This window comes from Camponotus floridanus, unplaced genomic scaffold (genome assembly GCF_003227725.1).
Source record: "Camponotus floridanus strain SB8 unplaced genomic scaffold, Cflo_v7.5 scaffold124, whole genome shotgun sequence".
NCBI lineage: Eukaryota > Metazoa > Arthropoda > Insecta > Hymenoptera > Formicidae > Camponotus > Camponotus floridanus.
Window position 1 is genome coordinate 439,986 of NW_020229242.1, and position 13,239 is coordinate 453,224.

Below are 13,239 nucleotides of genomic sequence, written 5' to 3' on the forward strand. Positions count from 1 at the left end.
CACATCCAATTGTGATTGGTCAACATCTTAGTCCCGATCTACAATAGGTAATTTAAGCCCTATGCTTTGAGAAATTGACCAATCACAGCCAAGTATTCTTTTCATATTTGATTGGTCAATTTCTAAAAGCTTAGGGCTCAAATTACCTATTATAGATCGAGATATACTTATGGATGGAGCCGGAATGGTTTAGTTTTACGACGTATTCGTGATGTATTCAGACGTCAGCGAAAGCGAAAAGAAGGCGGTAAATTTAGGTAATAGAATTCAGTTTTATAACGCAAATCCGTTGCACCCCCCCATCCCCCGCGACTAAATTTTCGCTTCACGTTGACTCGAGTAGTCGTCTTCCCCCACCCCTTCTCCCACGCCGGGCACCGGGGTGACCGGGGTTCACGCGAGTGTGTGCACGGAATTCACGGAATTGTGATCGATCGTTCGTAATCATCGTCGAGTGTCGTCGCAATCTCGCAAATAATAACGACGTTTTCTCGTGTTAGTTCTTTTCGTATTTCTTCTCCCATCGGGAAGCCGGCAATCCTGCCCAGATCTCTCAAGATGGTGAAAATGGAGCACGATGTAAGTACCTTGTCACGTCGAAAATTGCTCCGATATCTTTACCTCACGATACTTTGATTGTACTGCTATTTTAAGGACAAAGTACTAAGGATCAGTCTACTTCTGACCAAATTTAAGATTATTCTTATATCGTTAATATTGCGGAAAATTTCATTTCTGACATAAGCGAGGGTGTACGTATATATATACATACGTACGTACGTATTTGCATTTGCGGACCGGCGTCCAGTAATGCCATCGATATTTATGCTATGATGGCGGAAGGCAAAGAACGTTATATGATTACGAAGTAAATTGATCATAATTTCAATTTGCTTTAATTTCCTTTTTTTTCATCCGAATCATTAGTCGAAAAATTATCATTATTTAGATATATAATAACGAAGCAAACATCATATTGAAACTTTTTTTGTCACGAAGGCTCGTTTTCACAATCTCGTTTTAAAATATTTACCGGTTTTTATATTCAAAATGATAGAAAGAAAAAAATGAATATGTGTATTGCGAATCAAATAGTTTCCAGACTTCAGCATTATTTCTTGCGTATGATTGAGACTTTTAACGTTTTAATTCCATCGTTTAATATTTCAGGATGGTAAAAATGAGCCGGAACACGTGAGAAAGTTGTTCATCGGTGGCTTGGATTATAGAACAACAGATGACTCGCTTAAGAAACATTTCGAGCAATGGGGAGAAATCGTAGATGTTGTTGTTATGAAGGATCCTAAGACAAAACGATCCAGAGGCTTTGGTTTCATCACTTATTCTCGTGCTCATATGGTGGATGATGCCCAGAATGCTAGGTAAAACGGTTCGATTATTCGTTATATATTATACTTATTAATCTTTGCATTTAGAAAAAAAGTTGTAATTTATTTTTGAAAGAGGAATTTGTATGCAGTAATACAATGGAATGTGGAGAATTAATAATTAAAAATTTTGTATTTGTTGAAAAAGTGTCATATTTATTTTGGATTTTTACACGTGGCAATATCTCCTTTATAGACCTCACAGGGTAGATGGCAGAGTAGTGGAGCCCAAGAGGGCAGTACCCAGACAAGAGATTGGCCGACCAGAAGCTGGAGCTACCGTGAAGAAACTCTTCGTGGGCGGCTTAAAGGATGACCACGAAGAGGAGGATCTTAGACAATATTTTCAGAGTTATGGTAGCATAAACTCGATTAGCATAGTCACGGACAAGGAAACCGGGAAGAAGCGAGGTTTCGGTTTCGTCGAGTTCGATGACTATGATCCCGTCGATAAGATTTGTCTCCAACGTAACCATCAGATTCGTGGCAAGCACGTCGACGTTAAAAAGGTAAGAGAATTGTTTTTAAAAACTATTTTTAAGCTAACAATATAATATATATGATGCAAGAAAAAGTGTCAGTTTCTTTTTTTTTCCTAGTATTTTTCTACATGTTTTTACAAATTCTATTAATGTATCTTATTTTTGTATAGTATTTTTTGTTTAAATTATATTAAACTTTTGTTTCTAGAAAATTATTTAATAAGAAGATTTGCTTTTTTTGTAAATCAGATTACTAGTCAAACATATTTTGTATCTTTATTAATTATAACGATTATTCTTATTGCAGGCTTTAAGCAGAGCTGAAATGGCATCCGCATCCGGGGGTGGCGGTGGTAGCGGAGGCGGTAGCCGTGGTAGCCAAGGAGTTGGCAGAGGACCGCGCGGTAGCAATCAAGGTGGTGGTAGCTGGGGAGGACGTGGCAGCGGCGGTGGTGGCGGCGGTGGCGATTGGAATAACGGCGGTAATCAAGGCGGATACGGCGGTGGAGGTAATCAAGGTTGGGGAGGTAATGGACCATGGGAGAATCAGAATCAAGGTAAAGGTTCGCAAACAAACAAACTTCTCTTCTTTTCCTAGCATTTTATAATATCCGATTCGCATTATATTTTAAATTTTTAACAAAGAGATAAGAAAAAGAATCACATATTATTTTCCGCACAAAGATAATATGAAGTCATTCTCATTATAATAAACTGTGATGTGAATAACATTAACAAAAATATATTGATGTAAATATGATAAAGGAGGAGGATGGAACCAGGGCGGACAAGGTGGTTATAATAGCGGTGGTAATTGGAGCAACGACAATTTCGGCGGTGGTTATCAACAGGGGTATGGCGGTGGTCCTGTACGCAACAATTTCAATTCGGGCGGTAGATCGGCACCTTATGGCGCCAATTCGGGTCCTAGCGGTCGACAATCTGGCGACTCGAGATGGTTACCGCCTTTTGGCGGACAAGGTTGCTCTTCACTTTCAAAAATCAACAACAGTAGTGTATTTTGCTTACTCTTTCTGGTCTTTATTTTCCTGCTATTGCACTTTTTTTTAATTGTAACAAGAAGTTTATCGAGAGATACAAATGCTGCATTAACCCTAGTGGCATGTATCTTTCTATTTTTTTTCTGTCGTTCTCAATATTGTTTAACAAAAATTTACATAGAGGATGAACTATATTTCCAACATCTTTCCGATTAATCATCAATTGTTGAAATTTAAAGCATCACATTATTTATGATACATTCTAAATAATTTCATATTATTATTCATATTATACATTCTAAATTGTGTGATTTCCAAATGAAATGTGTCATTTTATGTGACTATCAATCGTATCATTGATCAATTTGTAGCCATCTTATTTATGTTTTATGATATTGCAGGACCCATGGGTGGCGGAAATTCCGGCGGTGGCGGCGGTGGATATGGAAATCAAGGTGGCTATGGCGGTAATTCCCTTGGAAACATGGGTGGTGGCGGTGGTGGAGGAGGTAGTGGAAGAAGATATTAAAAAACGCAGAGAGCATGTCGCTAACAACCTCTCTCGCTGGTAAGCACAATACATAATTATAGTATATTATCGATTCGTTATTTCTATATCGTTTATTTTTATCGCGAGATTCTGTCAAGTAATTTCTCGCGAATTATCTTCAGTTTATTTGATCTTAAATAATACAGAGAGAAATATCTTCTTAATTTCTAAATTAAAGAAATATCACATAATTACGATTCATACAACGCAATTAATAATTAACTTTGATATATGTGAATTAATTTCTCATTTATTTGAAGCATTTATACATTAATGTTGATTAATTTATTAATCATTCAAGTCTGTTCGCGCGCATGCGTTCTTATTATTTAAAATATAATTCAAAGGTCCTTTTTATATAATACATAATGTATATATATATATATATATATATATATATATATATATAAATTTATATAATTATATCTACTCAGAGATTCTTCTTTGAAAAATTATCTTATTGCCATTATATATTTTATGGTTTGTGTGCAAACGATGGAATTAGAGCACAGAGTTATATCTAACGATTGTTGCATCCTCATGTTTATCGCATTATTCTATCTGACATAGCACTAGAAATTAATCTGGCTATTTAGTAGCAAACAATTCGATAGTGTTCTTTTTTTCTTTCTTTTTTCAGTCGATACATTTTCGAAAGTTTAGAAGCGTAGAATAGACGAGAAGCTTAGATGGAGATAACAAATTTGTTTCTATATATATTTCTACTTCTCATATCAACATCTTATAATATTTTATCCACTGAGTTTTAAAGAATAGTGTTTATTTTACTTAATATATTTGTGCATATATAAAATATGTAGGTTAATGATAAATTATTTCACTCTATTATAAAACGCGCGACAAAAGTGAGAGATTTCTTTTGAGGAATTTACTTAGTCTTCGCAATTATCAAACTTGTGTGTATTAGGACCTCCGAGGGTCTACAGGGTCAAGGATTTAAGAATCTCGGAATACGGGGCTTTGAGCATTCGAGAATCTTAGGAAAGGAATTATACTTTCTCAATCTTTATAGAGAGAATTTTACTATAGATTATGTGGGTTAGATGCAATATTTTAAATTTTAATACAACACTTGAGATGTCGAGCATTATATAATTTGTTTCCTTCGAATTTAATATTCTATAGTGAGTGTCAAATATAATAGAAACAAATTTAAGCCTAAAAATCGAGAATAATTAGAAATTTTTTAATTCAAGATTCTGGAAATATAAAAGAGATTTTAAAAACTAGAACACTCTCAAATCTTAAAATTTGAATTAATCGAACATTTTTATTTAAAATTCTAAGAAATTGTGATTTAAAATTATACACTGATTTGAATTATACAAATTTTAGTTAAATATCTTTTCAATTTGGAGATGAGTTAGTTTTCCAGCAAATTACATAGATGATACAGCATACACAACACTCGATATGGAGTGTTTTAAATGATATAATATCATATTGTTGGAATAGAAGCTCAAGTGCAAGCATATGAAATAAAATCTAGTATTTTCCAACCTTTTAAAAAATTTTAATATTTAACACATGATAATTATATTTATTTATCTTTTTATTTTATTCAAACATGATTAGCTATCAAATATTGTAATAATACTTATTGTAAATATATTTGACAAGTGATTTTAATTTCACAAATTTAGATTATTATAATATTATTACTAAGAGTCACATACATAATTTTATTTAATTTTTTATTATTACAATATGATCAATTACATATCTTTTTAGAATTTATTTATTAATCTATTTTCTTTATTATATTGGAAAAAATATAGTATACAATATATTCGAAATAAGTACAAATATATTCGAAATAAACAACTCCAACAACTGTAATATTGATTATATTAATAATAAACATAGAAAATAATCTATTGTATAATGCATTCTAGCAATACAGTCAGAAATTAATTTAACTGTTCCAACAAATATCTTACATATAAAATTACGTAATATAATATGTGATTGCTGGAAAACTATCAGTATCATTTCTCAAGTATTGGAGACTTTGAAAAGTTTGAATGTCCATACATTTTAAATCTTACAAAATTTAGACTCTTAAAATTCTAATTAAAAATTCGCAGAATTATGTATATATATATTTATTTATTTATTAACTTATTTATATTAATATTTATATCTATATTTATATAAAGTTTAAAGATTCTATAAATTGGAATGTTTGAAGAAATAGGAGAATGAGAGAGAGAAGTAGAGAAATGTAGAAATTCAAGGATTTATAAATTCTCTACTTAGGAATCTAAAAATATGAAATTTTTAATCAGAAATTTTTAAATTCCAAAATTTATATAGAAAAATTTTCGAGATATGAGGTTCGAAGAAAATAGAATTTTTAAAAGATATTCGAGTAATCTTATTAAATTACCATAAAACGAAGAAAGATAGGATACGAGAGATCTATAAATCTCGTAGAATTCCTGGAATCTAAAATAAATGTTTTGACAAAAATCCGAATGTCTTATAAAAAAGATTCAAAGATTCGATAAATTCTTTGCTCGCGACCCGACCGCGGTCCTTTGCACAGATTAGGAAACTTGACTAACGGATTTCTTGACTTTTAAACCTCAGGTGAAGCTACTACTCCTACTACTACTTGTCTTCTAGTCGCCAGTACTTCTGTACTGTTTAGTATCGGAGGCAGGCAGGCAGGCAGGCAGGCAGGCTATCAGGCTAGAGAGACAAGACAACGAACAGGCAGAAACTCAGAAACTGTCAGGCAGGCAGGACAATCAGGATACAGGACAAAAATAAAGAGACAAAGAGAAAGAGAATCATCAGTTAGCTTGCAGTGAGAGAGGCTTACATGCCTATCCTTTTTTAATCTTGCGTCCGATTTTTCCCCCCTTCTCCATTCATTGTAAACATTCTCACTATCCCCCTCGAATATACACGCGTGTCCTTTACAAAGACATGGATTCGTAAAGATCGCTCGGACAGGAAAAAAACTCGTATTTATATACATATATAGAAGATAATTCATATTAAAAGAAGAGAGAGAGAGAGAGAACGAGGGAGAAAGAGCGCGTATACACATAGCGACAGAAATGGTAACAGAAGACAATGTATACCTCAGCGTTTATTTGTGTAGGAATTAGGACTAATTAATAGGAAATATATAATTGAACTTAATCATTTTACGAAACTGTATAATTGTTTAAACTTAAAGTCGGCGAAATAAAAGTGTAGAAACCTTTTCTTTATCATGTTTTAATTTTGTGACGTGAGGCCAGTAGGTGTAAGCTCAGATTAAAAGACTACAAGAGAACATACATATACATACATACATACATACATACATATACATACATTGGGGTCTAGAACAGACTGGCATTTGCCATCCAGAATATCTTTTTCGTGTAACTTCGAAGTTTCATTGTTTAATTTTATAAAATTTATTAAAACATAAGAAAAATGCATGTATATATGTATATGTATATGGGTGTGTGTGTGTGTGTGTGTGTGTGTATGTATGTGTGTGTGTGTATATATATATATATATATATATATATATATATATATGCATACATACATGCATACATACATACATACATACATATGTATATATGCATATACCATTATTATATATGCATTAATCATATGCATAATCATTGAAATTTTTCACGCTATCAAAACTTCCTCTTCTAAGTTGCATAATAAAAATATTCAAGGTGATAACGGCAGATTAGGATTATCATAGGCAAAATTTATATCTTATATGTTTTGAAGAGACAGAAAGAACTTGTAGATGTATATTAAACTAAAAAAAACGAAGAAAAAGAAATAAATAGCTGTATTGTCGAATTTGTAGTCAATGAAAAAAAAAATGTCACCGATATCTCGGAGCGCGTCAATATTTAAATGTATATGCATTATTAAATCCTTTGTGTATATAGAATGAAACATCAATCCCAGTTTTCTACAGTTCTTTTCGTTTCACATGGAATCTCACGACTCGATTCGAGCTTCTTTCCAAACCTGTTACATTATTTCCTTATCACAGATATGTCGTAAATGATGGGCACTCTGTAAATATTTCGAATATAATATTGTAACATGTGAAAGTTTCGAACCAGTATCTTAAATTATTTATTTAGAAAAAAATACTAATAATTAATAATATTAGAACTCTAAAGAACTTGAAGATCTTAAAAATATCAAGATTTTTGAAAATGAAGTTATCTTTCGAGACTTCTTTTATTCTTTTTTAGAATTAAGTTTTTAAAAATTTTCTGGTTTAACATAATATAATAATTTAAATATTTGTAGCATTGCTTGAAAAATTATATACGAAAAAATTTGATTACTAGAATAGTAGATAGAAAAACTCGTGAAACATTGAAACTCTGTTTTAGATATAAAGATTTGCAAGATTTTCAAAGATCTCATCTTTCAATCAGTCTTTCGCCCTTAGACCTATAGTGATGTCAAAGATACTAGAGTAGTTAGTCTAGTGCAGTTTGAATTCGAATTTTAATAATGAAGATTAGCAGCTTAAATGCCAGGAAGAAGCTAGAAAGCAGGCAGGTAGCAGAGAGAGAAAAAAATAAGAGAAAGAGAGAAAGGATTCTCAGGCTGGAACAGGACTAGTGTTCGCGAGCTAGGCTTCTCGCTCTAGCCTCTATTATACGAATCACAGGTAGGAATGTTAAGATCTCATTTGCTTAGACATACATATAATACGTACAAATATAAATATATATATATATATATATATATGTGTGTGTGTGTGTGTGTGTGTGTGTATACATACATACACACACATATATATTTATGTATATAATATATAGTGTTTCGAAATTTAAAGGTAATAAGATGCAGCATGAAAATATGTGAAAAGTAAGATGTATGCCAGTTTTAAATAAGAAGTAATTTTTTTTAGTATAAGATTTTAAGTTTTTTAATATAAGATTTTAAGTTTGATCAGATATAATCGCTGGTTTAAAGAGTCATCTATGATGATATACGACACAATCTTATATTTAGCATTAATGATCGTAAAGTGTTCGGCAACTAATACTACTATACACGCGACTTATGGACAGATGACTTTATAAGCATGACTGATTATGAGTATTAATTAACTCTTTATCTGCCATATGATGCGCCGGTCGTCGTATGGCAGTTGAAGTGTTAATTAATGCTCATAATCAACCAATTTTAAATTCTTTAAAAAATTATTTTTTTGAATGAAAAAATGGTGTACATTTTTATTATTTTCTCGTGTTGCATTTTTATTATCCTCGAATTTCGAGATATGCTGTGTGTGTATATATACATATATATACATATATGTAGGGTGCTAAATGGTAAAAACTGTGTGCATGATATATTACAATGTTGTTTTACAGTGTCCTTCAGGCGAACCCACATTATATCTGGTATGCTATATACCAGAGAGAGAAAGAGAGAAAGTTATTATTTATAGTGAACTCGCGAAAGAGTTGAATGAATTGAAAAGAATCGGTAGAAATTTGATTTCTTTTTAATAAATCAAACATTGATTTTTCTCGTTATATTTAAAGTTAGGAATTGTTTCTCTAAAATTTTATATTTCTTTCCTTATATTTTATAATATTCCTCTCTTAAGAAGTATTAGAGAAATTATAAAGTATTGTAATTTAACTAAATATTTAGTATAGAATAAAGAAGAAAAGGTTTAAATAATATAAAACTATATAGTTATTTAAAAATTTTTGCATATTTTTAACGTATTTTTTTATTTTTACGTTAAAATAGAATTTGTTTTTATTTATATCAATAGCTTCTATATACGTGTTATATATATGTGTATGTATATAGGATTTACTTTTAAACGTTTCATCTCGTTTATTTTTAACTGATTAATTTTTATGAATAACGCAAACAAATCAATTTTATTTTCTAAAGAGGACAACGTAATAAATTCATGACGCTTCATCCCTTTCGACAGGGTAGCTCCTTCAAAGGTCTTAAATGGTAATAGGGATAATGCAAATAGTACATGATTTCGAAACTCTTTTGATTCTCTTTATAAGCATGTTTCTTTTTTTATAGCGTGTGTGTTTGAATGAATATATTTTTTATTCATATATCCTTCTCGAAAATCAGTTTTAATATTTTTCGCAAAAATTAATCGGTTAAAAATAAACGAGATGCAAAAAATAAATACTTTGTATACATACACAGAGTCGAGAAGTTAGTTTATAAAAATATCTCTATTCTAATATATATAATTTATTATCGTTATACAAACAATATATTATTGCATTATTATGGTGTTACAAATAACATGTTACTTCCCAATATTTCATGTCTGCGTGCGTGTAATTTTGATAACATATTAGATCTTATTGTAATCTATTTTGAATAATAATCTATAATAGCTTTAGCTGTAGTTAATACTAAAATTTAATTTGTACAGAGTATTTTGTTAATATTTCCGTGTTAAATTTGTAATACAATTTAAAAAAAGAATGTATCTGAGATATCTTGTAGCTTTAAAAGTAATATTCAAAATATTATGATCGTGTAATTCGATATAATATGCGAAATGTTCTGTAAATTTCTACCGATTCCATTTAATTCATTTTTCTTTCGCAGAGAAAAAGAAAGGGAAGGGAGATTAGATTGCAGGAGGCACATTTACGTTTTGTATCGCTGTTGCATCGTTGCTATTCGTTCGTTTTATTATATATTTTCTCTTCTTTTCTTTTCATTTCTTTTTCATGCTAATGTTCACGTACGCACAAAGGAAGTCTTTCTATAAAAAAATATCACATATAGAAGCAGGACTTTTCGAAAAACACGACATGCTTTTCTCTTTTTATATATGTCGCGTTTCAAGAGAATTAGGATTTCGTAGTTAAATATACATTATAGCTTTTGAAGGATCTTAGGCACACCGAATACATTAAACTTCAATTACGCTAGCTACTTACACAAGTCCAAAAATATTTAATACGACATATATTCAAGGCTATTGCGATTTAGCAAGAAAAGTAATTATAATTCAAAGCAATCACATTTTTTCACTTTTATGCAATTTTTAAATTCTAATGTAATATGCTAATTTATGAACCAGATTCATTTTTAATATATTGTTATTATATATTTGAAAACAAAATTGAAAGACACATATATATGTACATGTATGTATATATATATATATATATATATATATATATATATATATATACAGGTATATATATATATATATATATATATATATATATATATAAATTATATTTTATAAAAAACTAATTTGTTAAAAGAATGAACTTTTAAACAAACAAAAGAATCAAATTCTCAGGAATTTATAATTTGGATCCTTAATGATTTTCCCTTTTTCTGACATTTATGTTCATTGTTAGATTTTTTAAAAATTATGCACCCCTTTTTCTGAAATCCTTGATATTAAATCTGATATTCAAGATTTCAGGACAATGTCGATATTACAAACTTTGTAATTGAAATTCCTAAGAGAATAATTGATTGAAACTGATGGCTACTATGATCCTTTCGTGCCCGAGGTCCTTCTAAAAACTCGATATTGCCTAAGGATTTGAGAATACGATAAAAAAATTCACTTAAAAAAAATCGACGCTCTTGACCGTCATCTTAAGCGTTAATTTAGAAGGAAACGATTTAATTGAATTTAACGAATTAGCGAGATTTAGAGTACGCACAAGAGGGATGATAATAAAAAATGATAAAGTGTTGCAAATTTGGTTCGTTTGAGTTCTTGGGGATAGGCAGGATGTGTTTGTTATCGAGATTTTCTTTTACTTTTCACTGTATATTAATTGTTGTCTTTCGTTTTCATTAATTTCTGGTTTACCATTCGGGCTGGTACTAGAAGAGAGCGACGTATCTCCACCACCGTCCTTCTGAGGTCATCAACTGAGGTAAGTTTGAGTTACAATCCGTCCCCGCGTTTAATGATCAAAGATTTTGAATCGTTTCAATTATTATTCGAAAGTAGGTATTTTTTTCATAAAATCTTGAAAATTCAAGCTTCCAAAAATCCGAGTATAATAAAGAAATAAATATTTTCTCCCTAAAAAATGAGAGCGATGTATTAATAAAGATTAAAGATCAAAATTCTTAAAATCTTAAAATAGAAAAAAAATTTTTGAAATTATGAAACATTTTTTGATTCAAACTTGAACGATTTAAAGACATTTTCGGATTAGATATGGACTCTGGTTTTCTTAAGATCTAAATATTTTTACATTCACAGCTATAAAATATTAAATACTTGAAAAGTTTTTGACAAAGCAAAGATTTTAAAGATAAATTTCTTAGGATCTTGTGCGATGTATTTAAGACATATTTAATAAACTTTTTTCTAGTCTTCTACAGAGTTGCAATTTCATTTTCCTTCACAAACTCTTCAAGTACGTATCATTCTAAAAAATTACTTCAATCAATTATGATACATTACTTTGTCTACGACAGAGTTTAGTGAAATATATGGAATTAAATAACAATACAAAGAAAAAAAATATAAGGAAAAGAATATAACTATCTTACATAATTTATTTTGTTGACTAATTTTTTTAACTGTATAATTGAATATATAAGTGAAAGGAAATTAATTAATAATTACAAATATTACACGTAATTTCATGTCTTTCATTCTTCTCCTCGTTATTAAGCATCGATAAAGCGACGAATAAAATATGCGCAAAATTAAATATATTACCTTTATTATAATTACTATATAAATTATAATAGCAACTATACACTACATAATTACGCGTTTCTATTATAATTAATTGGCTTAATTTCTTTAATGATACTTATTATTTTATATATAACTATTCACCGAATTAATTTTATATTTAGTTCAGTGTAAACAATAAGAAACAAGACAAGCTTTCAAAGGTAAGTCGATTATAAACTAATTTTAACGGTCAATTTGATAATTTTACTTTGTTAATTGATGATTATACATTTGAAAAGCATATGCAGTTTTGTACATCCAAGCAATTCTTGTAGTTTTGTACATTAGGATTCTTTTCCACGAGTGTGACTCTATATCATCTTTTACAGAAAATTCTGCAAAATTCTCTTTATAAAATAAGAGATTTTTGATAAAGAAGTTTTGTTAGATAATGTCAAAAATTTTTGTATCATATTATTTACTAACACTTACAAATGTGTTTAGATTCTTTCATAGTAGATTAACATCTCTCTCTTTGTCTCTCTCTTCTTAATATTAAATTGTCCAGTAATATTCGCGAAGCATCTAATCGAATTTTGCATCTAAAACAAATATTAACAAAATTCATATAAAGTATTGCATGCTTTAGGATATTACAAGATGCCAATTCAATATTGAAATATATTTAAACGGTACAAATATTCCAAATTTAAAACTTTTTTTAAATATAATTGCAGTAAAAATTGTTCTTTTTTAGCATCAATACTTATTAATTTCAATGATTTAAATTTTATTTTATCATTATAAATTTTTATAAATGTTTCGAAATATTTAAAAATCTCGTTGTTTAAAGATATTTCAATATAATCTTGCAATGTCAATATAAGGATGCAAATATAAATTTATGCGAAAATGTTGATAGAATGTACAGATTGGATTTGTATGAAAATTAAAGATTTCAATCAATTTCACTTGGATTATTTCAAATATTTATCAAATGTAAATATAAAATAAATATAGTCGAAACAAATTCGTACAAAGAGTATCACACGCGTAAAGAATCTATTCAGAAATTAAATTGATGGTCAATTGCAAGTATTGTATTTCAAGAGAATACATATACACCCGA

At 29.6% G+C, this 13,239-nt stretch overlaps 1 protein-coding gene across 6 annotated transcripts; it reads left to right on the forward strand.

Moving 5' to 3' along the window:
* Nucleotides 1-374: 374 nt before the first annotated feature.
* Nucleotides 375-11,523, forward strand: LOC105247848 (heterogeneous nuclear ribonucleoprotein A1, A2/B1 homolog). Of its 6 annotated transcripts, none has more exons than XM_011252249.3 (7): nucleotides 375-579; nucleotides 1,171-1,382; nucleotides 1,585-1,897; nucleotides 2,178-2,433; nucleotides 2,636-2,881; nucleotides 3,273-3,439; nucleotides 11,301-11,523. In XM_011252249.3, the coding sequence occupies exons 1-6, from the start codon at nucleotides 559-561 to the stop codon at nucleotides 3,398-3,400; spliced, it is 1,176 nt and encodes a 391-aa protein (XP_011250551.1). In that variant the 5' UTR covers nucleotides 375-558; the 3' UTR covers nucleotides 3,401-3,439; nucleotides 11,301-11,523. The 6 variants fall into 6 exon arrangements, with proteins under 6 accessions (XP_011250551.1, XP_011250549.1, XP_025271390.1 ...); XM_011252247.3 differs by lacking the exon at nucleotides 11,301-11,523 and adding an exon at nucleotides 6,035-6,662; XM_025415605.1 differs by having other exon boundaries at nucleotides 376-579; nucleotides 2,636-2,851; nucleotides 11,301-11,520.
* Nucleotides 11,524-13,239: the final 1,716 nt, after the last annotated feature.